Source organism: Lepisma saccharinum, chromosome 23, assembly GCF_977018435.1.
Source record: "Lepisma saccharinum chromosome 23, izLepSacc3.1, whole genome shotgun sequence".
Lineage (NCBI taxonomy): Eukaryota > Metazoa > Arthropoda > Insecta > Zygentoma > Lepismatidae > Lepisma > Lepisma saccharinum.
The window spans coordinates 47,409,365-47,435,156 of NC_139251.1; the positions used below are offsets into that span (position 1 = coordinate 47,409,365).

General features: G+C 36.8%; 1 protein-coding gene across 2 annotated transcripts in view; it reads right to left on the bottom strand.

The window, feature by feature from the left end:
• Vav (Vav guanine nucleotide exchange factor) overlaps positions 1–25,792 on the bottom strand; it is a 73,842-nt gene that overhangs the window by 39,568 nt on the left and 8,482 nt on the right. For both annotated transcript variants that reach the window (XM_083109996.1, XM_083109995.1), the window contains exons 3-5: positions 25,005–25,070; positions 11,277–11,391; positions 2,115–2,273 (exon numbers count right to left, since the gene is read on the bottom strand). In XM_083109996.1, the coding sequence (XP_082966122.1) occupies positions 2,115–2,273; positions 11,277–11,391; positions 25,005–25,070 (340 nt within the window). The remainder of the gene's footprint in view (positions 1–2,114; positions 2,274–11,276; positions 11,392–25,004; positions 25,071–25,792) is intronic.

Consider the following 25,792-nt stretch of genomic DNA (forward strand, 5'->3'; position numbering starts at 1 on the left):
ACACAGATCAACAGGTGAAGGAAGCGGTGCATACGTGGCTTGCTGCTCAACCGAAAAACTTTTTTTCTCAGGATATCCGAAAGCTTGTGGAACGTTGGACCAAGTGTATTAAAGTGCAGGGGGACTATGTTGGAAAATTATATCATTGTAAGTTTTCTATTGTTGCTGTGAAAAATAAAAATAAAATGACTGCATTTACTTTTTGACTGACCTAAATACATATGTGAAATCCAATTGTATGCACTGTAATATATATATATATTTTGTATAAAATATTATTTGTACAGTATAAATATACTTTGATACAAAATCAAAGGTTTTTAATTGTTTTTCATGTATAAAATGATAGATATAATATTTTCAATTACAGGGGAAAAAAGGTTTCTTACAAGCCTATTAGATTTTTTCCATACAGAGATATGGCTACAAGAAATTACCTAATTTAAGAGTAGGATTAAAGATTAGGATTAACCTAGAATTTAAGGTGGTTTTCATGAATTTATCATTAAATTAAAATCTAAGCATGCTCTTTTCAGACAAATCTGAATTCTAATCATCAATAATATCACCTGATAGCATAATTGTCTTGCGAAACTCGAAAAATTCTGCATTTTGGATGTTTTTATATCTGATTTATTGTGATCGTAAGCACTTTATATTGCTACTGTAAGCACAAATTGATGTACGTTTTATTTTTATACATTTTAAACTTCAAGGCAGTGCTGCAATTTACATAAAAATTATAATTAAGAAATTACCAAAAGGAAATTTAACAATTTCAATGTCAATAGTATTTTTATAATTTAATCAGATTATAATGATGTACCACTGTGCGCCGTTATAATCGAAACTGGGTCTCTCGCATGGTATTCAGACACCCTAATGACTGAGCTTCCGCAGCATCTTTAAAAATTCCACCCTTAGATCACCCAGCACGGGAATCAAACCTGGGTCTCTCGCTTGGCACTCAAGATGCCTTACCGACTACACCACAGCCTTTTTAAAATATTAAGAAATGTTCACATACACATGTTGGCAGGGATAAACAAATGGTATGCACTGGCATGAACTTACTTCTAGAAATAAAGTATTTTGATGTTTTTCTCATTAAAAAGATGGGATTGTTTCGTCTGTCAGTCTCACACCAAAGCTTCAATTAATGTTATTAATAGTTCTTTGGTGCTCTCTATCAAACATTAATTTTCAAATATAGATTTTTCTGCAAACAGTACGGTACTGTCAGATACCATAAAGGAAGAAAATCTTAAGACAGCTTTCAGACCATAATGACAAACAACATGCAACAGGTGACAAGCAACACGTGTCACTTACAAATGAACATTCAGAAACAAATTCAAGCTTTCATACCAAAGTTACATTTGTTGCTTGCATGTCGCTTGGACTGGGCTATTTTCTCAGTAGGGTGCATGATGTTCCTTCAGTCTGCTGATCGTGCATGCTCTGTGAATGCATTTTTCACAGACTGTTATTTGAAAATTTGGTGCGAGACTGCATGTTAAATGAAATTTGGGATGTTCCTGCATTCCGCTGGAAACCGTCGGGAATCAACACGGACGTTTGAGTAAAGTGGGTTTTTACAGTTTTAAGTTTTAACTTTCATATGTTTCCGGGGGTTTTACATGAAGGAAGAAATAGAAAACTGAAAGCTCCATTTAGGCATGTGGAAGTTTTTAACTACTTTTTTACCAAGTGAATCATTTTACCCTATTCCTTGTTCGACGTGGAGTACTGATACATGCCAAGAGAAACCTGAAGAAGGGGGCAGTATGACCCCCGAAACGGAGTATACTCACATCACGTAAGTAAACGATTTTTATTTTTTTAAAAATACTTATTGTTGGGATGTTATCCACCAATTTTACACTGACATGTAATTTTACATCGAGCTAGTGATCCCATGTTCAGTTCTTGTACTGAAATTTCGATCCTTTATTCAGTATACATATGTGTTACGACTTTTGCAACAATTTCATATACCTAAAAATATACACTAAATATAAATGTCATGCATTAGGAGAAAGTATCAGATGTAAAAACAACATGGACAGTACTAACACATGCAAAATATAACATATTAAAACTTGTTAACTTACCTTAAAGCCAAAAAAGATTATTTTCATGTCTTCTTCTGGTAATACATTACTTAGAGGCCGCAGGAAGTTTCTTTGTACTGTAGCTAAAACATCTACATAGTTTTTCTCTGTTTCTACTAACTCATTGATAACAAAATCCCTCTTCTCAGCCGGTTGCGACTAGAAATAAACAACTTCACTATAAGTCTGCCACAGGTATTCACAAATAATTTAAAAAAGAAAGAAAGATGCAATCATTATCATGAGTATTAGTGTATATGTGGAAAAAGTTACACTTGAATTTCCTATTTTCGTTATACGAGGGAGGATCAAATGAAAACCTTAAAAGTTTATTCTAAATTTCAAATGTTGTGGTATTGCTATGAAAGTTGGCAATATTGTTTCTAACAGTATTCTCTTTCTTCAGTAGGTGGCAGAAGAGTCTAGTCAAACAAGCGCCAGCACAGGAGCAGTTCAAGATGGCCGCCCCACTGTCCACATGCACCGCATTAGAAAGCGTTCGGTGATCCGGTTTTTGAGTAGTGAAGGTGTGAAACCAATTGAAATTCACCGCAGGATGGCAGCAAAGTATGGTGATTCGTGTTTGTCCCTGCAGCAAGTATACGAGTGGTGTAGGAAGTTTAAAAGTGGCGTAACATCTGTGGAGGACCGGGACAGGCTCACCGCGTAGTGACCGACAACAACATTGCGCTTGTGGAACAGCTTGTAAAGGACGACAGGCGTATTACCCTGAAAGAAATCACAACAATATTGAATATGAACTTTGGTTCAGCTCAACACATTGTGCATAATGTTCTGAATTTCAATAAGGTATCGGCAAGATGGGTCCCACGTCAGTTGACCGCTGAATTGAAAGATCGTCGCGTCGACACCTGTGAAGAACTTTTGTGTCGTTTCAACGCCGAGGGTGATGCATTTCTGGACAGGATTGTTACAGGTGATGAGACCTGGGTTCATTATCATCAACCAGAAACCAAGAAAGCGAGCAAGGAATGGCGGCATAGCTCTTCGCCGAAACCAAAAAATTCCGCACTCAACCATCAGCAAAAAAGGTCATGCTCACTCTCTTCTGGGATTCTAAGGGAATAATTTTGGAACAGTACATGGACAAAGGAGTGACAGTAACCAGTGCCTCATATTCAAACAGGCTGAAAAATGAACTTCGCCCTGCAATCAGGCGTAAACGGCGAGGACTTTTGTCCTCAGGAGTACTCCTACAGCATGACAACGCCCGACCGCATACTGCCCGTTTGACCGTTGAGACTATCGATGACATCAAATTTGAGTGTCTCATTCATCCACCCTATTCACCAGACTTTGCCCCCAGTGACTTTCATTTGTTTGGACCACTCAAAGAAGCGATGGGCGGCAAACATTTCAATAGTGATGAAGAGGTGAAAAATGCGGTGCACGAGTGGCTACAATCTTGATCAAAAGAATTCTTAAACCGTGGTATCCATGCACTTCCGAAACGGTGGAATACTTGCATTGAACGTCAAGGGGACTACGTTGAAAAATAAGTGGTACGATTTCCTTTTCATTGTTACATTCTAGCATTTATTGCACTTTTAAGGTTTTCATTTGATCCTCCCTCGTATATATTGCATTTGCTGGAAAGTTTCTTTTGAGTTTGTCATTAGCTTTTATGGGAGAAAACAGGAAAAGTGCCTTAAGGCCTGGTAAAGAATAGACATACAGTAAAACCTCGTTAAACCAGATTAATGGGGGGGGGATAAGTTGACCGGTTTAACAAAAGTCCGGATTAACTGAAATAACCTAAAAGAACAATAGAAAGTGAATTAAAACTCCGTTGATAGCAACAAAACAAGTTTATTATGGTGGATTTAAAGGGCACAGGGCTAAATACACTATACAGTACAGTAAAATGAAAAGCAATACTGCACATACAATGCAGTACGAGGGTATTCCTGTGTAAATGCAGCTTCTTCCAATTTTTTTTTTTTTTTTTTTTTTTTTTTTTTTTTTTTTTTTTTTTTGCCTGTCCAGATTAAGCGAAATCCACTTATCGGGGTCAGGATTAACGAGGTTTTACTGTACATGGATATATTCACCACATAATATAAAATTTCGAGACTAGTTTCATATGGTCTAGTGAGAATTTATTCCTTCCTTACACATGCAGCTGTGAGTGGTGCAAAAAGGAAGAGCCAGGAGGGCGACACAGAAATTAAGAAAAATAGGAAAAACTCACCAAACAAGAAATACATATTTTGCGACATTTCTATCTGGTGTATAAATAATGGAATGAAAGAGGAGAAAGAAATCCTGAGTTATAATAAATGACAAATGAGTAGCATTATATATTAAACACTTCCAAAGATTTGACACCAGAAAAACCCAGTAAAATGTAAAGACATTTGGAAAAAGATCCTATATTTCAGCATATAAAAATATAACTAACCATCTGACATAATTGAAATTGTATATAGGGAGGCCTCCAAGCTCCAGGCACCCAAGCATGTAAATGTGGGCATGGTGTGGACAGGCATATACTTGAGATTCAGTGATTGCAGGCAGAAATTTATGGGCTTCATATTGAAAACTGACCTAGTGCCTGAGTCTAGCTGTAAGCTAAATGTGTGACGGCAGGGTGGGCGAAAAATTGGCTTATTTGAAGTGAAGGTAGTTTATTTTTGTTTTGTTTCGTTGTTGTTTACTTTAGTCTCACATTAAAAACACACACGTTGTTAATATATGTAATACAGGGTGATTCGTAAGAGATGGTCCAAACTGTCAAGATGAAAAGTCTCTGCAAACACGGGTCCACAAATAAACCATTTGCAATATAATTTGGAATGTATGAACACATTGCCAAGAAACACAACATATTTATTTATACCCATGCTCATTGTGTGCTGTTCTCCTTGCACACTTCTCTAGATGTACACTAGGTGCTGTAATCATACCACTAGTAGTATTGTTTGGCAAATTGTCCGTGATTGTTTTCATTAATTTCTCTCTTGCATCCTACATACTTTTAAGAAATAGATATTTATGTGTGACGATGCACATGTTCTCAGCAGCTGGTTTGTTGTTTTGTTTCAATTCTTGAAGTTCTCATTGCATAAGACAGAGAATAAACATGGAGACAGACAATTTGCTTGGTAATACTTATGCATCTCAGTCTGCAAGCATTGAAGCAAATATCAAAAACAAAGTGTACGCCACTGGCATATTTGTTGGGAAAAAGCAAATAAAAATGCACACCTCCCTAAGAATGGTGTTTATTAAGACTTTGGGGACTGGCCTAAAAATACAGAATTTTTTTACTTTTTTCTCCCTCCAGAATATGATAGAAGACACGTTGCAAAAGTTTGTTATTATTTACCAAATCTTTCTGAATCGACTAGACGTCCTCTTTCCACAGATATAATTTTAAATACATTTTCTCACTTCTATAAATGTCTTTCCGTAACATTTAAAAAAAAACAACATTGTAATAAAAGTTGCTGAAAACATTTTTGGTACATAATATAGAAATAATTAATGAAAACTACCCTAAAAACTTCCTCTTCAGATTCAAAATTATCAATGACTCAGGAATCCTTGTAAAGAATTTCCACAAAGTGAACATGAAATGTTCATTTCTATTTTCAGGTGTATAAGCAAAAGCTCAATGTGATTTGACACAAGTAGAAGAAAATGCGACATCTAGCAGTTGGAATCAGATAAGAGATGTTTACAACACATATGCAAAAGAGATGCCGTGCAATTATAGCTCGTCATTCATTCACGAGAGTATAGCGAAGAGTAGGCTATGCCTGTCACCCATCTTATTGGAAAGTAGTTGTACTTTCATTAAATTAGGCACACACAGCAAAAAATGCAGGCCGTGCCATTGCTCTACCACTGAGCTACCAAGCTTGCCTGGCTTCGCCCGATTTTTCGCTGCCGCTGTTTTACCTGTGTGGAATCGTCTCTTCTAAACATGCAATTTCAAGTGCACAGAATTGTACAAAGTAAGATGCTGCCATTACATCTGCACGCAACATTGTACTCTTTTCAGTATTGAGTTCCGAATTCCTTCAAACACACCTAGTTCATTTCTTAATTGGTGACAGGTAACCTCAATTTGGTGATGTAATTCTGCAACTCTTTCAACAGGAGAGCTGTACACTATGCTTTTCAGGTGACCCCAAAAATCCAAAGGATTCAAGTCGGTGATCTTGGAGGCCAAGGTACAGGCCCACCTTGACTGATATATTGTTAACCATATGTTCTAGTTAGATGCCATCGCATTGTTACAGCGAACTGAGCTGGTGCACCACATAAACCACATCAGTGCTGGATCGTAACAATACATTCATACATCCCCAATTATCTCACAAATGGTTCATTTGCAGACCCGCATTTAGAGACTTTTTTGTGTATACTAGTGTAAACTTTTCACACTCATAGTTTGGACCATAACTTACAAATCACTGTGTATATTACATGAAAAGCAGAGAAATAAAGGGTTGCAACCTAAACATCATAAATGGGATATGTTCTGAACTTCTGCACGTATACCTAATATGCATTAAGCACTAACATGAACATTGATTCTTCCAATGACATCATTAAGATATGCATGCAAACAAGAAAATATACTACTGTGTTAATTCTACTAAATTAACATTTTTAACTGTACAACAATAATAATCAAATGTGTACAATAAACCAACTTTAATTTGGACAATTTAACTGTTCCAATTCTTCAAATAAAACAAAACTGTGATTCCCTAAGTTCTATTTTTCTTCTATTTTCCTCTTTCTTTAGTAGTCTACTCTTAGTAAAATCTAATACAACAACTAACTTTCCTTTAGTACTCCAAAATTTAACAAGGCTTCATCGGTTAGTACATAAGAATACCTTTTCTCACTTTATGGGTACAAGTTGTCCACAATTTGCAAATCATGAAATATCATAAAATAGTTGTAGAAATTAACACTAAAATATTTTTATTCATGAAACAGAAATACAAATCTTCCATTAATTAATTTCTCTGAATCATGATCCATGAAGCCTGAAACTATGACAGCAAAGTAGCCAAGTATACAGCTCATTACTTGCTGAAGGGGAAAGAAGGGTCTCCCAAAAATTATAAGCTGAAGCTCTACCTAAAGAACTACATGTGCATTTGGTGCTTGGTTACTAATAAATAGCTGGTTCAGATAGCCTAAATGGATTGGACTCAGTTTAAAGTGAAATACAAACCACCATGAAATGTGCCTTTACAAGGTACTGAACCTTGGACCTCAAGATTACTGCGATCTTATGCTTAGCCTTGTCTGTGTAAGTCTGCTTGGAAGAAAGTTCCGATTTCAAGCAACGAGGGCTCGGTTCTCGGTGAATTTTTTGGTGAAGTGAAATTATTATTCCACTTAGCTTAAAGCAGGGATACATATTTGTCCCAGACAAAGGTAATTCACCCTAATAAGTTCACGTTTCATTTTTTCGTACAGTTTTTGTTCGCAATCAATTTCGCTACCTGTCTGGTGGCTTCGTCAGGCATGTTTTGCCATGGGTGGCACGGTTTCTTTTTCTCCCACTTGCATTCATGGTGATGCTCGTTGGTGCAGGCCTTTTACTTCCCGCTGTTCTGGCGTGGACGTAGTACTTCCCTCTTTTGCCACACATCAGGATTTTGGTGCTGTCGGTTCCCGGTCTCAACATTTTCGTTCACATGCGCAGGCAGGCCTTTTTACAGGCACTTAGGGTACGAGCTTGGTTCTTTGAGGTGGTTGTGTAGGGAAGAAGGGTTGGATGGGTATGTATAATTCTGATGGCAGGGACCAGGCTTTATTGAGGGCAGGGTTGGTGTTGAGGTCGGTGGGAGTGATAACTATTGAATAGGTTTCTCTTGCCGGTTTGAACTCAGATCATGTAAGAAATTAAAGGTCGAACAGACCATCAAATTAGCCTTTCTAATGTAGATCTCTCTTGCATAATGACTTTCCGCTAACAAAAACTGCACGGAAAAATTAAACGTGAATTACCTATCTTCGCATAACCACCAAACAGGCAAAGGTGTTTAGTTGGACAAAAATGTATTTTTAGCACAAACCCACATGGCATGCTTGGATGCCTAAAAAGTCTGCAACTTCTGACAGCATTGTGAGAATTGAACTGTTTACTCAAACTGTATCTGGATTCTCTCACCAATCAACAAATTAATGCACAGTATTTCTGGACACCTTTCACAGCAAAGTGAAGCCTGCAATCCACTCTTGAGTAAAAATAATGACAGAATTATGTTTGTTTGTTCGATGACAACAGATCACTGAAAGACTTTCATGGAGGATGGGAGAAGATATTCACAACTAAATGATGGTAGCATTACTACCGTGGACGGTCAGATATGTGGGCAATCAGATACTGTACTACACTCGTGTCCAAAATTAAGGTGACAAATTAAAAATGCAACAGAACAACAAAATGATGTATAGAACGGGGTTGTGGGTGATAGAGGAGACAGAAAACAATAAAGAAGAGAGAGGATGCACCAAATGAACAGAAAAGAAAGAGCATTTAAGGAAAAAAACCTGTATTACTGGATTGGGTACAAAACTCATACAAAGGAATACAACGATTTAATTCCATCCTGGGCATTCTGGTGACCAGGCACTGCCCCTTAATAAGGAATATGGTCACCACGGACAGCAATACATGCCGCACAATGGTTTCCCATGCTGTTCATGAGGGTGTTAATAAGTTCCTGGGCAAGGCATCCCATTCTTCCAAGAGACCACATCAAAGCTCGTTGAGGGTTTGTGGAGGGATAGGACGTGCTGCAAGCCGCCTCCCCAATGCATTCCACACATGTTCGATCGGATTTAGGTCGGGTGAACGTGCGGGCCATGGAATCTGTCGAATATCCTCACCTTCCAGGAACTCATCCACAAGTTGAGCACGATGTGGACGGGCATTATCGTCCATGAACAAGAATTCTGGGCCAACAGACCCTCGAAAAAGTCACACTATTGGTTCCAGAATGTTATCCCTGTACCTCTGGGCAGTGAGTGTGCCGCGGTTTAGTACATACAGGGGCGTACGTTCACCACTCATTATCCCTCCCCAGACCATGATGCCACCACCGCGGTATTGGTCAACCTCGTGGATGCGAGATCGATGAAAATGCGTCCCAGGCTCTCGCCATACACACATTCGCCGCGAGTCACTGTGGAGACTGAAGCGCGATTCATCTGTGAAGAGCACAGATGACCACTGTTCTTGGGTCCATTGTCCGTGTTCGCGACATCACATGTATCGCTCGCGTCAATGATAGGAGGTGAGGGGGATGCACACCACTGGTCATCTTGCAAAGAGTCCTGCCGCATTGAGTCGTCTGTACACAGTTTGACGCAACATTGAGGCTCCAGTCGCAGCATACAGGTCTTGGGAGAGCTGAGTTGCAGTCCTGTTTCTATAGCGACGGGCCGTAATTGTCAAATAACGGTCATCAGCTGGTGTTGTCTGTCGTGTCCTCCCTTGCCCTGGTCGTCTTATGGTTCCTGTCCTCTGGAACTGGTTCCACATTCTGGAGACCACTTGGCGTGACACATTCAACCACCCTGCCACGTCGGCCTGTGACTGCCCTGCTTCCATTCGACCGATTGCTCGCCATCGCATTGCATCGTCCAGACATTGGTGATGAGCCATCATGCTCGTTCGCCCACCTACAGCTGTCTACTGACGAGGTTTCTGCCATCTGCAAATTGCTTACCTGCGGTGCAGCTGTTCCCTTTCCACAATTGTGCAATGACGTCATGCACTATCCTTCCCTGGAGTGTTTCCATAGAAGTGTTGCGAAGTGTTGCATATTTCCAGAAAGTGTTGTCCATTTTCATGCACGTATTTGCGAATTTTCCCACTTTTTCCCTTTGTCACCTTAATTTTGGACACCAGTGTAGATGATAGCAATCACAAAATTACAGAACCTTGTCAAAATGTAAACTGTTGACATTAATGTCCCTTGTTGAATAAGTTCATCTTTTGATTAAAAACTGCACAAAACAAATACAGTGAAATCTCGATTTTACGATTTTTCAGGGGACCATGCTCGAAGAACTTAAAATGTGGGAAAATGTTGTAGCTCTATTGGGACAATGAAGATTGAATGTATAATGCGGGAAAATGTAAAATCAGGGTTCCACTGTAAATAGCAGAATACAAGTTGCCTTAAAAGTCTGTCCAAGCTTTCGACTCCATTTTGGAGTCGTCATCTGGGCTGGGAAAAACAGAAAAGGCACGACCAAGATTTTAACGACTCTACTTGCTGTGTCTTCTTCGTCGGGGTCTCTCTCTGTCAGTCCTGATGATCACTCCGAGATGGAGTCAAAGCTTGGACAGACTTTTAAAGTGTTTTGATTGTTATTTATCTTGCGTGGTTTTTAACAAGAATGTTGCCGGCACGACATAAGAAGTTTTTTAAGTTAATCTTTTCTTCCTGCTTATATGTCTCAACTCCAAACTAGTTCTGCTTGTGATGGTACTCATATAACAATGGAATCTAAGTTCCCATTTTGCTATATACAGGGTGGTACATATTGTATCTACCAATATCAATTGGCAACCCTGTTGGAATGCAGGTGCGCATGTGCAGAAGTCTCCCATGCTTAGGCAGACTGAAGTCTGGCAATCAGTCTGCCATGGAATATTCACTTGTTCAGAAAAGAATCATGGCAGTGGATTCGTTCATCCGAATGGGTTCCCATCAGGATATGCAGCAGGCACTGCACTGAGAAGCATCAGGACGGCAGAGAATATGCCTCCTCTGACCTGGAGGCTTCCATTTCTGCCATTGTGTCTCTATTGTCCGACTCATCGTATCGTGTTGTGATGCTCTGTCAGGTGTTGATGGCGACCCTCATTGGACTGTCGTTGCTGAATGGAACCCATTCGGATGAACACCTCCACTGCCTCGATTCGTGTCTGAACAAGTGAATATTCCATAGCAGATTGATTGCAGACTTCCATCTGCCTAAGCATAGGAGGTTTCTGCACATGCGCACCTGCGTTCTGACAGGGTTGCCAACTGATATTGGTAGATACAATATGCGCCACCCTGTTTATACAAATGAAAAGTGTAAAATGTAACTGTGTAATGTATGCTCAAGTAGAAAAATATATACAGATACCAGTAATGAACAAATTTATACCTGATGACTCTTCCTTCCCAAGGCACATAGATCTTGATATATCTCTTCATTTTTTATCATTGAGTAGTAACTCCCATACTCCACTTCTTCCTTTCGTTCATCAAATCGCTCATCACTAAAACAAACAGCAACATGCATTTTTACACATGCAAAGAGTAAATACATAAAATGCTAATCATGCTTCAGCTGTGCAATTCTATTATAACTAACATTGGCTCCCTTCATTAATATAAATGATACAAAAATAGCACTTGCTGAAAAAAATCATGCAACAATGTAAATAAAAATTACTGCTTCACATGAAATGCAAACAAATTACATTATTGGCCTGAAGAGTCCTCTAACTATAATAAAGGTACAACAAAACATGGTAGGGTTCCAGTGGCTTAAAATATACACATAAATTCAACATTCACAACAAATAACACAATTGAAGAAACATTTATGAATATCATTAGTTTTATATTTCAATACATATAAATAACTGAATACAACCTAAAGTAATGAGGAATTCTAACAGCTGATGAAGAAAAAATAGTTCATAAAGTATTTCTACAAAAAGATGTGGTATCAAAATACACATTGAAACTTATCATCTATAATTACTAATTATTTTACCAAAAAGAAAAAAAAAACATGAGTAGAACAACACAGTTAAAAGGGGAAGAAAATGATTTAATAAACAAAAATGATGTAATTACAAATAGTGCATTCAAAGCAAATGAAGCTAAAATCTATTGGCCGATGAGCAATTTCAGAAAAGCAGTGTACTGTAACTGTGGTACATTGATTGATTTGCTTTATTTTACTTCGCTTTTGTGCCACTTTTGGCTGATTTGCGAAGATGGGGATGAGTCATGCCCAAGCCTCGGATTCGAACCCAGGGCCCCTGGCATCGTAGCATGATGTGCTAACTACTCCACCATGGGGGCCGGCGTAACTGTGACAAAATAACAACAGATTATGGATTCCAATTGGTCCTTCCCCAAAAGGGTTGGCAATGTAATTCACTCATTATCTATTTTATATAAATTGTGCACTAAAAATGTACATGGTATAGAAAATAGTTTCTTCTTTTATATAAGAAAGGGTAAAAAATAAAAAGAAGAAAGTACTTATGAGTGGGAGAATCCTAATTCTTTCTTTAAAAGTTTTCAGAACTTTCTTAATATGAGACTTCAAGTGTGGTTAAAAGATTTTTTTATTATAAAAAAACAAAACAAAAATACAAAAACAATTTTGCAAAAATAATAAAAGCTAAGGGCATTTATAGGCAGTCCTGCAAACATTTCTCAACAGTCATATTATTTGAATGTATTAAAGAATGTGGCTTCATATCTATAGTTTATATCTGCAAACAAGAGTTCCAAGTTTGAATCTTCATTTGGCATGTTACAGTGATTTGAATCTTATTTAACACTGTAGGATGAATTCTGGTTAGGATCCCTGCATAAAGGGGACTTCAAATACTTCTGACTTCAATAATTTAAAAAAAAAGTTTTCAAAACTTGGTACTTCATAGATTCATTCTTCCTTAATGCAGTTAAATTATGCATTTTTTTAAAAAAAATGAAATGGACTTGGTATTTTTTTCTTCAAGTGATCCTCCCAAAATTCAAATAATGCAACCTTTTTTTTACAACAAATCAACAACACCCGTTTGAGGTCCAAGTTCCAAGTGATGGGGTGACACAGGGTCAACTACTTCTTTTCAACTAATAATGCTGGATCTGCGATAGGACCAATCACACCACAGATGAGAGTACCAACTATTTGAGAGCCCAAACAATTCTTTATTAATTTATTTACAATATTCCAACCAATCTGAAGCAGTGAATCTGTAGAGGAGTAACATTAAAATAAAATAAAAAATGCTTGCTAAATGAAAAAAAATTATTGAAACATTAGCAAATTTTCTAGGCAGATTATACAGGGTCCGGCAATATATATCTACCACTTTCAGAGGTTGGTATTCCCTTCAGCCACACAGTAAGGTTGAAACCCAGAATGCTAGGTAAGAGTAAGGAGGATGCTATTTTTGTAGCAATGGAGCATTGGACCCCTGAACACCCTGCTTTTGTGGCAGAGCCGTATTGTGAAAGTAATGTATGGTGGTACATTGTATGGTAGATGCACAGCACACACTGACTGCCTGCGATTTCTTTCTCTGGTGGTACCTTAGGAGCAGTGTGTTTGAACACGTGTCCTTACCTTAGAGACCCCAAAGAGAAGAATTAGGGAAGAAGTCCAGCCAATTCCACCTGCAATCCTGCTGTCCGTAATGGAGAATTTTGTTCATCGATTCCGTGAGTGTACGTCACGGAATGGTGGCTATTTGCTTGATGTGATTTTCAAAAAATGAAGACGAGGTGAACATGTTTTACAAATGACATTGTTATCTATAAATTACCACTACCTTACTTTACATTAGCTGTATTGTGTAACTACAGGAAATGGTATTCCCTTCAGTGGATGGTGATAAAATGGTAGATATATATTGCCGAACCCTTTATTAAGAAAGTTAAAACTTCGTGAGCTGGAGTAGTACATAATCCAGAGAATTTGGCAACACTTTCTTACTTTGGCTACATGAGAAGCTTGGCATTACTACCAATTAAGAAAAACATCAAAGTTAACTACAGTGCTATATACAAACACACAATATGCAAGCAAAAAGCCCAGATCAAGATACTTGCAGAAAAAAGCAAGAAGGAAAAATTATGTATTTTGATACAGAATTAAAGTTAAAATTTTATAGGCTTGTGTACCTCAGATGAAACACTTCCAAAAAAGTTATTACAGAATTAAAGTTAAGATTTTATAGGCTTGTGTACCTCATAGATGAAACACTTCCAAAAAAGTTATTCTATCTGCAGATGGGGGAAACAAAAACACCACAAGAAAAATAATTCCCTTATCATGGTGATTCGAAATATCACAACAAACACATGCATTATCAATTACTTGAATTACATTCTCATTAGATAAAAACATTAGAGGTGCAAAATTTCAAAAATAAAAGGGAAAGATCTTCATATTAAGTTAGCATAAAAAATAGACTTTTTAAAAAAGGAAAAGAAAAATTACTTTAAAACTATATTCATCTGAAAATTTGGTTGGTTGGCTAGATTATTTTTTATATACAGTTCCAAATTAGAGCCAAGCCAATACTAATGCAAATGTGTTAATGTGAGCCAATATCAGTTTGACTTTAATCGCTGTTCAGTCAGGTTATTCACAAGACTGTGTGAAATGCTGAATGCAACCTTTGCAGTCAAAGTGGCCTTGGAATCACAGTTTGTAATGCACATTTCATTGCTTCTGCTTCCTGTATGATTACTTGACAGACATTTTAACATTCTCATTTCATTTTTGTCTTGTTTCCACAATAAAATGGGAGCTCCACTGCCACATGAGTGAATTCAGCTATGTTTCTCACTGTGTCTCATGCAGAGCATGGTACTGATTGCATCGCTTCATTACGGTCGACATCGAAAATGTTGGAGACCTTCATGCCAGAGAACAATGTACAGGGTGTCTACAAATGATTGGAGCAGTTTGACGATGTTACTGTATGAGTATTATTGAACATATCATGAAGTAACTTTACAGTTTTGTACAGAAACTCAACAATTTTTGTGACACATTACAAGTGTTGGATATGTGGTTCTGTTCCAGCACAAAGATATTCATAAAATGACATGGAGAGCCCCGGATGGAAAAACTTACAATCAAATTGACCACATGCTGATAGATTGTAGACATAGATAAGATATCATTGATGTTAGATCGTATAGAGGGAGGGGCTAATATTGATCCCGAACATTATTTGCTTATGGGAAGGATTAGATCAAGAATATGTAATAGTCGAAAAATGAAGGTGACTAGCCTGACGAAATTTAATGTCGCACAGTTAAGAAATCCAACAGTGGTTGAGAGGTACAGAAGTAAATTACAAGAGGGATTCATCGGGACGAAACTGGCAGAAGTGGAAAATGTAGATGAGAGGTGTGATAGATATAAGCTTAGGATCTGTAATGTAGCAAAGGAAATTCTTGAAACACAAAAGTCAGTAAAGAAACAAACCTGGTTTGATGACGAATGTCAAAATGTAACCAAAGAAAAGAATGATGTATATAAAAGGATACAGCAAAGAAGTGCAACAAGGAGAGTTAGGGATGAATATCAAGAGAAAAAAGGATTCAGAAGAGTGTCCATAGGAAGAAAAAAGGGTATGGACGAAGTAGGTGGAAAGCCTGCATGAGCAGAAGAATGTAAGACAGATGTATAAGCTGGCAAATAATACAAAATATGTTTTTAAGCCAAGGACAACAGTCTGTAGAAATGAAACAGGCGATATAATTAGTGACAGTAATGAAATTTTAGAAAGGTGGAGAAGGCATTTTAATTATGTATGAATGGCAGTGCAGATGTAGCAGGTATGCTGGATTACATGAAGAAGAGGAAGGAGAAGAAGGCATAGAAAGCCCAACGTTAGATGAAGTATGGGAGGCAGTCAAGATATTGAAAAATAGTAAAGCACCTGGGATGGATAACTTGCAAGCAGAGCTGCTTAAGCATGGAGGCGAGTGTGCATTAGAGGCTTGAATGAAATAATAAACATAATCTGAAAAAAGGGACAGATGCCAAGTGAATGGAGGACGGGTATCATAGTACATATCCACAAGAAAGGGGACATGATGGAGTGTACAAACTATCATGGAATTACATTGCTGAACGTCGCCTATAAAGTATTTACAAGAATTATATATAAAAGACTAGTACCATATGTAGAAAAGTGCATTGGACCATATCAATGTGGGTTCAAGCCAGGAAAATCTACAATTAACCAGATATTCACCTTAAGGCAAATACCGGAGAAAACTCTGGAGTTTGAGATAGGAACGCACCATCTATTTATTGATTTTACATGTGCATAGGATAGGCCCAACTATATCTGGCAATGCAAGACCTTGGAATTCCAATAAAATTACTATGAATGGTGAGGATAACCATGGAGGGCTCTAATAGTAAGATAAGAGTAGTAGGACAACTCTCAGAAGCTGTTGAAATAGAAAATGGACTAAGACAAGGCGATGTGCTGTCCTCTTTGTTGTTTAACATTGCCTTAGAGAAGGTTATACGGGAAGCTCGGGTGCAAATTAGGGGTACCATATATTATAAGTCAATCCAGATACTAGCATATGGGGATGATGTGGATATAGTAGGAAGATCTCTACATGCAGTGGAAGAAGCATTTCTGGCCGTAGAAAGGAAAGTAAAGAAGATGGGATTGGTGTTGAATGAAGGGAAGACTAAGTACATGGCAGCAGGTAAAGCACACGGATATAATGTATCACCGACCGTAACAATGGCTAATTATACCTTTGATAGAGTGGATTCCTCTATCTACCTGGGTTCTGTTGTGACATATGACAATGATTCACAGGATGAAGTAAAGGCACGACTTATAGCAGCGAATAGGGACTATTATGGACTACAGAGACATATTAAGAGCACCATATTGTCCAGAACAACTAAGTTAACACTTTACAAGATACTGACAAGACCTGTATTGATCTAAGCTGCGGAAACTTGGACCAGTTCAAGGAAAGATGAACAGCTGGTAGAGACCTTTGAAAGAAAGATATTACGAAGAATATTGGGACCAGTATGTGAGAATGGAAAAAGCGATTTAATAAGGAGCTCTACGACTTATATCAAGAACCAACAGTTATTGGTGTAATAAAGGCAGCAAGGTTAAGATGGGCAGGTCATGTGATACGCATGAGTGATAGTGACCCTGCAAAGAGAGTGATGTTGGATAGCCCAGGTGGACAAAGGAAGCGAGGAAGGCCTAAATTAAGATGGGTGGATGGAGTTGATGAGGATGTTCGGAAGCTCCAATATAGAAATTGGAAAGTTTTGGTAAAAGGTAGAGATAGATGGACACAAATCGCAGAGGTGGCCAAGGTTCATCAGTGGACTGCAGCGCCATAAGAAGAAGTATAAATTCAATGGGACTTGGAATAATAAAAGTTGAATATTTTCACATCCATGGAGAAAAATTCACACAGAATTCATGCGTAATTTTAAGAATTCAAGGAATTCCCGGTAAGTGTCCACGTCGAACACAAAAGCCTACTTTTAGTGAACTACTACAAGAAAGTTAAGTTCTTCTATAGACAGTCATTTCTCCTGACTTTTTCAAGATTTCCGGACTAGCAGAGACTGTGATATTTTAAATGCACACATGAGGCAAGATTAGAAATTTTCTAAATATGTCCAATTTACATCGTGCGTGTAATTGAGTGTCATTTCGTTAAAGAGTCATACTTTGAGTGCAGTATCATTACCACACATGAATGAAAAGTGGATGACAAGATTCTTATCAACTGGCCATAAAACTAGAAATTTTAAAGAGCATTTACAAGTAATTCATTTTGACATTTTGGCCCCATAAAATGTTGAAAAATACTCACCAAACAATTTCAAACATTTAAAAATGTTACAATAAGAAGGCTGGTGATTTGCAGAAAACAGGAAAATCTGTGAGCTAGGAAATTTATACAAGGAAAACCTGGAGAAGGCCAAGTAAAACATCGTTCATTATAGAAAGAGTAAGTATTTTTTACTGATCTGACTGTCAATGGTAGTTAAGCGACCATTCAGGAAAGTGTAAAACTAGGAATGTTTGCTCCAAAGCTGACAGTATGTAATATATGAGATATCTTGGCCCAAGCAGGGCATTCTAATCTTTAAAATAAAACAGTTCTTAAGGAAAGAATGGAAGTTTTACATCATAAACTCCAATGCTGCAATGAGCGTTTTTCGCTTGAGGAGCAAATAGTTTGCACGGATGGCTCTAGATAGAGTACAAAATTGACAGCAGCTTCTTCGCTCGGACAGGCAAAATGATCGGAATTCGCTCAAAGCGAAGTAGTACATGTATAACTGTAATTTGTCAGTGGCAGTAGGCCCTCAAATATGGATCCTGAAGTGAAAGATGTAGTGAAATTGATACTTAAGTGAACATCATCTCCATGATAAAGTTTAGTTTAGTTTATTTTACCAACACATAGCGATATATGAGAATGTATAGATGATTATGGGCTAAAACTACCAGTGCAAACTTTTACACATGTGTCTCTACGATTATTGTCACACTGAGATGATATTTGATCCTATATATTCGAGTGTGGGAGACTTGAACGGGTCTGATCGAGTGACAGTGGTACCATTCAGTACTCTTAATCACTATGGTTACAAAATACTTGCTTCATATCATAATATAAACACTAAAATGAGCATGCAAGGGCAAAAAAGGGAGCACAAAATGTTCAACGAGCAATAATTGTAAGCTGCTACAAAAAATAAAAACAATGTAACACAACTTTCCAAACAGCAAATTTTACATAATACCTGTGGAAAAGAAAATGTAACATAACAGAGATCTTCGTAAATTTCTTCTTCCCTATCTTCAAACACAGGGCATTTAATGGTAAACTGCATCCATCGTCTGTCATACACACAGTTCATACTTGGTGACAGCTTAGGGGCACTACAGCTGCAACATGCACCATAAGAAAGGTGCTAGTTTCTTTTTATATACACATCTATATACACAAGTTCAGTTAAAAAATTAATGCAGGCAATAATAATTACTTGCAAGTTTCAAATACATCAGTAAATATGTACTTAAAAGTTTCAGTGAAGTAACAGGGTTGAAAAGTACAATTTCACATGCTATAAATACAACTGAAGAATAAAGCAATAGTATAGTTTCTTTACCAAATAATTTAACTACAATAACATGAAATAGGAGGAAACTACAAAAGGAAAGTAGTGTATACATGTAACTGAAAAAGATGCATACGGAATGATCAAAAGCTAAGAAACTATTAACTTTTGGCCAGTAAAAGGATCACAATTTAAAATGAATGCTATATACTCTTTTTATATCTTCAGAAGGAAATGTCTATGAAATTTTTGCCAATACCAATATAAAATTTACTGATATTGATAACCAATATTCTACCAATCCGATATAAAATTCTTGAGGAGCCTTATAGTTCATTGACCTTCTTAATTAATGTTTGTTTCCAGGTCACTGCAGTGCAAAAGAAGTTGCATATTTAGACACTCACTCAATTATAACAAATTGGCAGAATTTTGAACTATATTATTGAATTGAATTGAATTAAATTTATTGCTGGGCGAGGTTCAGCTGTTGCTGGTCTACCACCTAACCCCAAAAAGTACAGATTAAAATAAAAATAAAATAAAATTCAAGATTACAAAGAAAATGAACAAGAAAGTACAATAAAATACAAATGGAATAAAATCGCATACAATAGAACAGATAAAAAATAAAAATTAAAATTAAATTCAGATTACAAAGAAAATGATCAAGAAAGTACAATAAAATACAATAGGAATAAAATCATATACATTGGAACAATATTGGCAGTGAATTAGATAATAAAGTAACTGAAGTCGAGAAAGTTGATATTAAGAAAAAAATAAATTCTGGCAACTCACAGTATTTATCATTATTCATATGTTGATTTACCCTGCTTCTGATCATTGATCAGTGATTCACGGAGCATATCGCGAAAACGTCTGAAATTTTGATTTTTGGTTAGATTTGGTAGTGCATTCCAGGCTTTGGGTGCTGCATAACTGAAAGAGGCCTGATAAGCTGAAGTTCTGCAACGAGGTAAGCTGAAACTGGTAGAGTTTCTGGTTGAATGCCAATGAATTTTGCTTCTGAAGTTTAATTTCGAAAAGAGGTAGTTTGGGCTTTAGCAATTAATTATGTTGTGCAGTGTACAAAACAAGTGCAGTTTTCTCCGTCGTGCCATGGAGAGGATTTATAGATATATCGGATCGGTAAAATAATCAGTAATTTTACCGATACACCAATATGCCTACATCGGCTGATACCGACAGATTACTGATTAATCTGCCACATCCCCAGAAATTCACATACATTTCTAGCATGCTAGAACAATAAGTGAATGATGATTCTCAGTGCAAAATGATAAAGCAATGAAGATACATCTTCAGAGTAGTCACAGAAATAGAAATCTCGAATGATTTCATGTTAAACACTCCTAAAAGTTCTCACCATACTTTACTTGGATAATAGAGCAAAACTGTTCCACAATTATACTAGGTCTTGAGCCAGGCAAGTTGTCTGTACCACTCAGGGGAGACGGGTTCAAATATGATTTCTTGGTAAGGTTGGGATGCCTAGAGATGGAAAATAGGTGATAGCATGTCATAACTCTTTGCATTCAGTATGTTACCACTCCAGTCCACAGATAACCTTCATGTAAATGGAAAGTTTTGATATTTTTTTAATATTTTGACTTTTACTATTAGAAATTACAATTACAGTAATTTTGATCTAAATTAATAATAATGATGATATAATTAAGATTATAATAATACCACTAATTAAAATATGTGAATATTTTAATAATTTAATTGACAAGTTAGATGGTATTTAACACCATCGCTGGAATCAAATGGCTATTTGCCCATCATTAATGCCGATATCTCTCAATTAACAACTGAAGTGCGAGAATGACAGTAGCAGTCCAAGAACAGTGTATGAGTTCATTGAGGAACGTGGGCAAGTGGTACAATGCCTCTAAAGTGCAATTTACCTGAATCAATGGCATGGAGAGCCATAGGATGGATGGAAGCTGGACGGACAGTGAGAGGTATTTATAGCCCTTGGAGTGTCTCAAAATGTCATTTCTCGCCTGTAGATTCGGTTCCAAACAACGAGAAATGTGCGACGAAGGCAAGTTTAAGGCCGGCGATAATGCTCGTCCTCACAGAGATCTGTTAGTGCAGAACATGCCAGAGGACGAGGGAATATCGAGCATTGAGTGGCAACTGTGATTACTGGACTTAAATCCCATAGAGAATGTCTGGGATGCACTTGGTAGATGCATTCTAGGTAGGATGGCACCTCCCTCAACTATTCCAGAACTGAAATTGCTCAAAGTGAAGAGTGGTGAGGAATTCTACAAGCTCTCATCGATCATTTCATCGAGTCCATGCTACACAGAAGTGCAACGGTGTTGGCCGTTCGAGATCACCCACCATACTAGGGGTGAGTTTTTGCTGTGACTATGTCAGTTTCAGAGCTGTTCTATTGGCACACACACATTGCTCTATAGTGACGCACATCATGTGAATGTTGGTTCAAGCCACTGTAGGGTCATTCTGTTACCTGTACTAATCCATACTCTACTGTATCTGTTCTCTGAATGTTCTTTCAGTTGCATAAACATCAGCTGTACATGGTTTTCGTCTAGTTCTTTCTGTTCCTCTCTTGATCCACGAAGAAGGCGGTGGATAGTTATGGCAGGTCAATTATGAGACAAGACACTATTTGGTCGAATTATTGTGACAGCACAGAATCGGAATCTTCAAATGGGCTTTCTCTTAGAACCATTATCATGGGCTTTAGAGACATACTTGCAGAAAAATGTTATTCCCCCCTGAGGGAATATCTGGAAATTCAGCCATGGCGATTGATGGTATGGCTCTTATTCAGAGAGTAAAAGAAGAGGAGTCAAACTTTGGTGAGGTCTATCTGCTTTGTCCATTGCTTTCCAGAAGGAAATACCAGTCCAAGAATCGATATCTGTTTGACACGTACAATGAGACGTCTATAAAGAACACCAAAAGAACAATCACATAGGAAGAACTCAGGCATCAGTCACAGAGCATCTCATCTTCCCAGATTGTCAGAAAGTGAAGGAAATTCCTAAGTCATGTAATGAATAAAACAACTCTAATTGCATTTCTTGTTAACGAATGTAAGAAACCACAACATTTTGTAAAACTTTTGAAGAAGACACTTCACGACGTGGGGAGATAAATGATGGAACATCAAATCTGAAGGGAGACCCAAAGTGCTCAATCTCAACAGTAAACATGAAGAAGATATGGTAATTTGTTGGTGAATACTGCCACTGCTAATGAGGGTTATGAAGCGCTAATGAGAGGCTCAGATGGCACCAGCTGTGTATATTATGTGTTTGAGATTCCATGAAGGAATCATGGTTAAATTCTTTCTGAAATATAGTACTAAAATACCCATGTGGGTTCTTGACATTAAGAAAATAGCTTCAGTTCTTATTAAAAATGTTTGTTGAGATATAATAAGTCTCCATGTGCATTTGCAGGAAAAGGACAAGTAAGTGCATCCTTGCTGCCAACAAACACAGGAAATATTTTCGCACCCTCGGAGATCAAAGGGATCTCAATGAAATAGTAATGGGCAAACTGTAGTTTTCCTGCTTACTGTATGCTCCAAAATCTTTCGTACATTGTGTGAATGACATGACATGTCGTCTATTCTGTGCAAAGAAGTTTGAGATAGAAATTTATCAACTTGCAAGAAACATGCTTAACGTGCGATTAATTATAAATTTTATATATATATATATATATATATATATATATATATATATATATATATATATATAATATTATTAATTATATATAATATTAATTATTATTATTATTAATATTATTAATTATCAATCCGCTCCGCTTCAAGATATGTCTTCTGAATGATCCACTTACACCCAGCCAAGTGGGAGAAGGAGGACATTGAAAAAAAAACACGATGGAGCAGAGGAGCTGGTAATGGATTGGATGGAAAGGCAGCCAGCATCTTAAACTCTGTTAGATCTACTAGCTTGCAACTCCATTAGAAACTGTCTCCCCGATGGTGCAGTGGTAGCATCACCACCTTGTAATGAAGGGGTTCGAGGTTCGATACTCGGTAGACACACATAGTGGTTCGGATCCAACTTTAAACTGTAGGTCCAGTCCCAATTAGGCTTACTATGCATAAAGTGGACTTGAAACACCAAATCAATCAACCAACCAATCCATTAGAAACTACAAACTGCCAACGTGTGTCTCTGTCTAAATAACATCAGGTGCATTGACAAGTGCAGACTACCCACATGTAAAAATCAATGAGTGATGACACCTATTCAGAAGATGATGATGAATGTTAATAATAAAGTCTTGTTTATGTTAAATTATAACATACATGCATATTTAAGATTTAGCCACTATTATTATTGAAAAGTAAGTAAAACTTATGACTTTAATCTATGTCAGTATATAAGCAATATAATAAAGTTTTATTATTATTATAAGGATTATATTAACATTATTACACTTAATAGTTATAATTATTATAAAATAACATTGAATTTAATAAGTCTGATGAAATTAAATTTATTTATTGAAATATTTGTGATCAATTTATATGCTTTTTTATAAAAAATATGAAAAACTATTATTTTTCAGCTTTGGTTACTAATTCAATAATATTACGGTATATAAAAAGCAAAGAGTCATGAGATCCTATCACACATTTTCCAGTTCCAGGCATCCACACCTTGAAAAAAAATCATGAGAACACCCCCTCTCCCCTCCTTGAGTGGTACCAATAGACTAAATTTGAGGTCCTGGCTCACGGACTATACACAGCATTTCAAGAAACTATGCCGACCCAGCCAGAGGGAGGAAACTCGAAGGATGATGATTTCAAAAACTAATACAGTAGAGCGTCGATTATCTGAAGTAATTGGGGGACATGGGTGTTCGGAAAACTGGTTTGTTCGGATAATCGAACTGTACATGTTTATTTGCCAAAAAGAAGTACTGTACAGTAAATTTATTCATAAAAACAGGCATCTCTTTAAGTATGTATTACAAAGTAATGTACAAAGGCAACTGTAGTAGGAATATATAGTATGTGGTACAGTTTATTAAACAAAAATATGTACATATTACATACGCATTTTGCATGAACAATACACACAGTACACAAAATTAACGTTTAAAAAAATCCTTTATTTTGGTCTGTCTAAGCAAGCCTACACGCTTACGAGCAGCTAAGTCACGTACTTTTTTCATTACAGATATCTGAAAGTGAGCGAGTACACAGTTCGGTTAAGCGGTCGTTCGGTTGACCGACGTTCGGATAATCGACGCTCTACTGTACTTTTAAAAAATCTGTTCTGTATCTCAGTCAAATGCATTTGCTGTCCATTCTTAATGAAGGTGAGGAATAAATGTAACTTTTTTTTTTCAAACTTGTAAATTTTGTTCTTTAAATTTTCAGTCCAGGAATGTAAAATTGGGATTGAGCTGTAATTTTTACATTACTAAATTATCAGATCATTAGAGCAGACCTGTTCTTTTACAGTATAATATAAGTTTTCCTGCTATTCGTCGTAATTTAATTTGCTTTGAAAAAGCACAAAAAAGTGGAAGTAGAAAAAATTAGCATGTGCATATTTCTTTCACTTGGCAACTCTTACATTTTTCTTTCACTTGGCAACTCTTACATTTTTCTTTTTGATTTAATGAAAGAAAATACAAAATCAACTGTAACGCCTGCAGCGAGTTTGAAAAGGTGTCTCAATTGCTCCGTACAACAGAATATTTCATTCTCTCTTCCCTTCCCCTAAACTTCACTAGCATTTATTTTTACAAAAAGGGCTCTAAGAGTTCACTTTTCATTGACAAAGAATAAATACTTTTAATTGATTCCATCTTCTGTGGATATGTTATTTATATTAAAATACTGAATGTATTCGCATGTAACTCAGTAAGCTTGAAAAATGTATAATAAACAATTCACTATAATCTTAGCACAAAGGGGAAAAAACTTACCTAGAGTTCAAGTTCCGATATATATCCTCTTGAGACACACTGCTTAGTTTATGCACTGAAAAGCCCCTAAAATAAAGTTGAAATACACAAATACAGTCTGCAAATATAGAATAAGCATAATCATTGTTGATATGTCACAATGGCACAAAACATTATTTGTACGTAACAACAGATTTCATATGAAATAACAAACAAAGCAAGTAATGAACAAACAATTGTGACAAAAAGACAAGTGCATTCCAAAAATACACAAATTGGTACCCTTGACTCACTCCACACCCTTGAGAAAATAAAATATTTTACATGGTTTACGAAGATTTTGTTGTTTATGAATGTTTTCAGTTATTAGCTAGTGGAAATGTGTTATTGTGAAGTAAAGTATGTCTGCTTTTTAGTGTGTTACCTTATCTTTCACCTCAGGTAAGTGAGTGACGCCGTCAGTCGGTAGGTAGGCTCTTGCCCTCACGGGCTGTTGCACCATGGGTATTATGTATTATTTATTAATAAAGTTGAATATTCCTTTCTAACTCAGTGTTTGCTGTGTCTATTACTTAGTTTGTCTTGCTCCTTTTCTTATACAGCCTACATTGCCATTCACTCTGAATTTAATAATTTAGTATAATTCTTCCCAGTTAAAGTAAATCACAGAGATTCCCAAAATATACAATTTATCTACAGTCATGTAGATATGATGCTTTCCATGAAAAGTGGCCATACTCCTATGAAATAACAGAATGATTTAATCTGAAAATTGTGAGTGTTCATAATTGCATTAAGGTTTAAATATT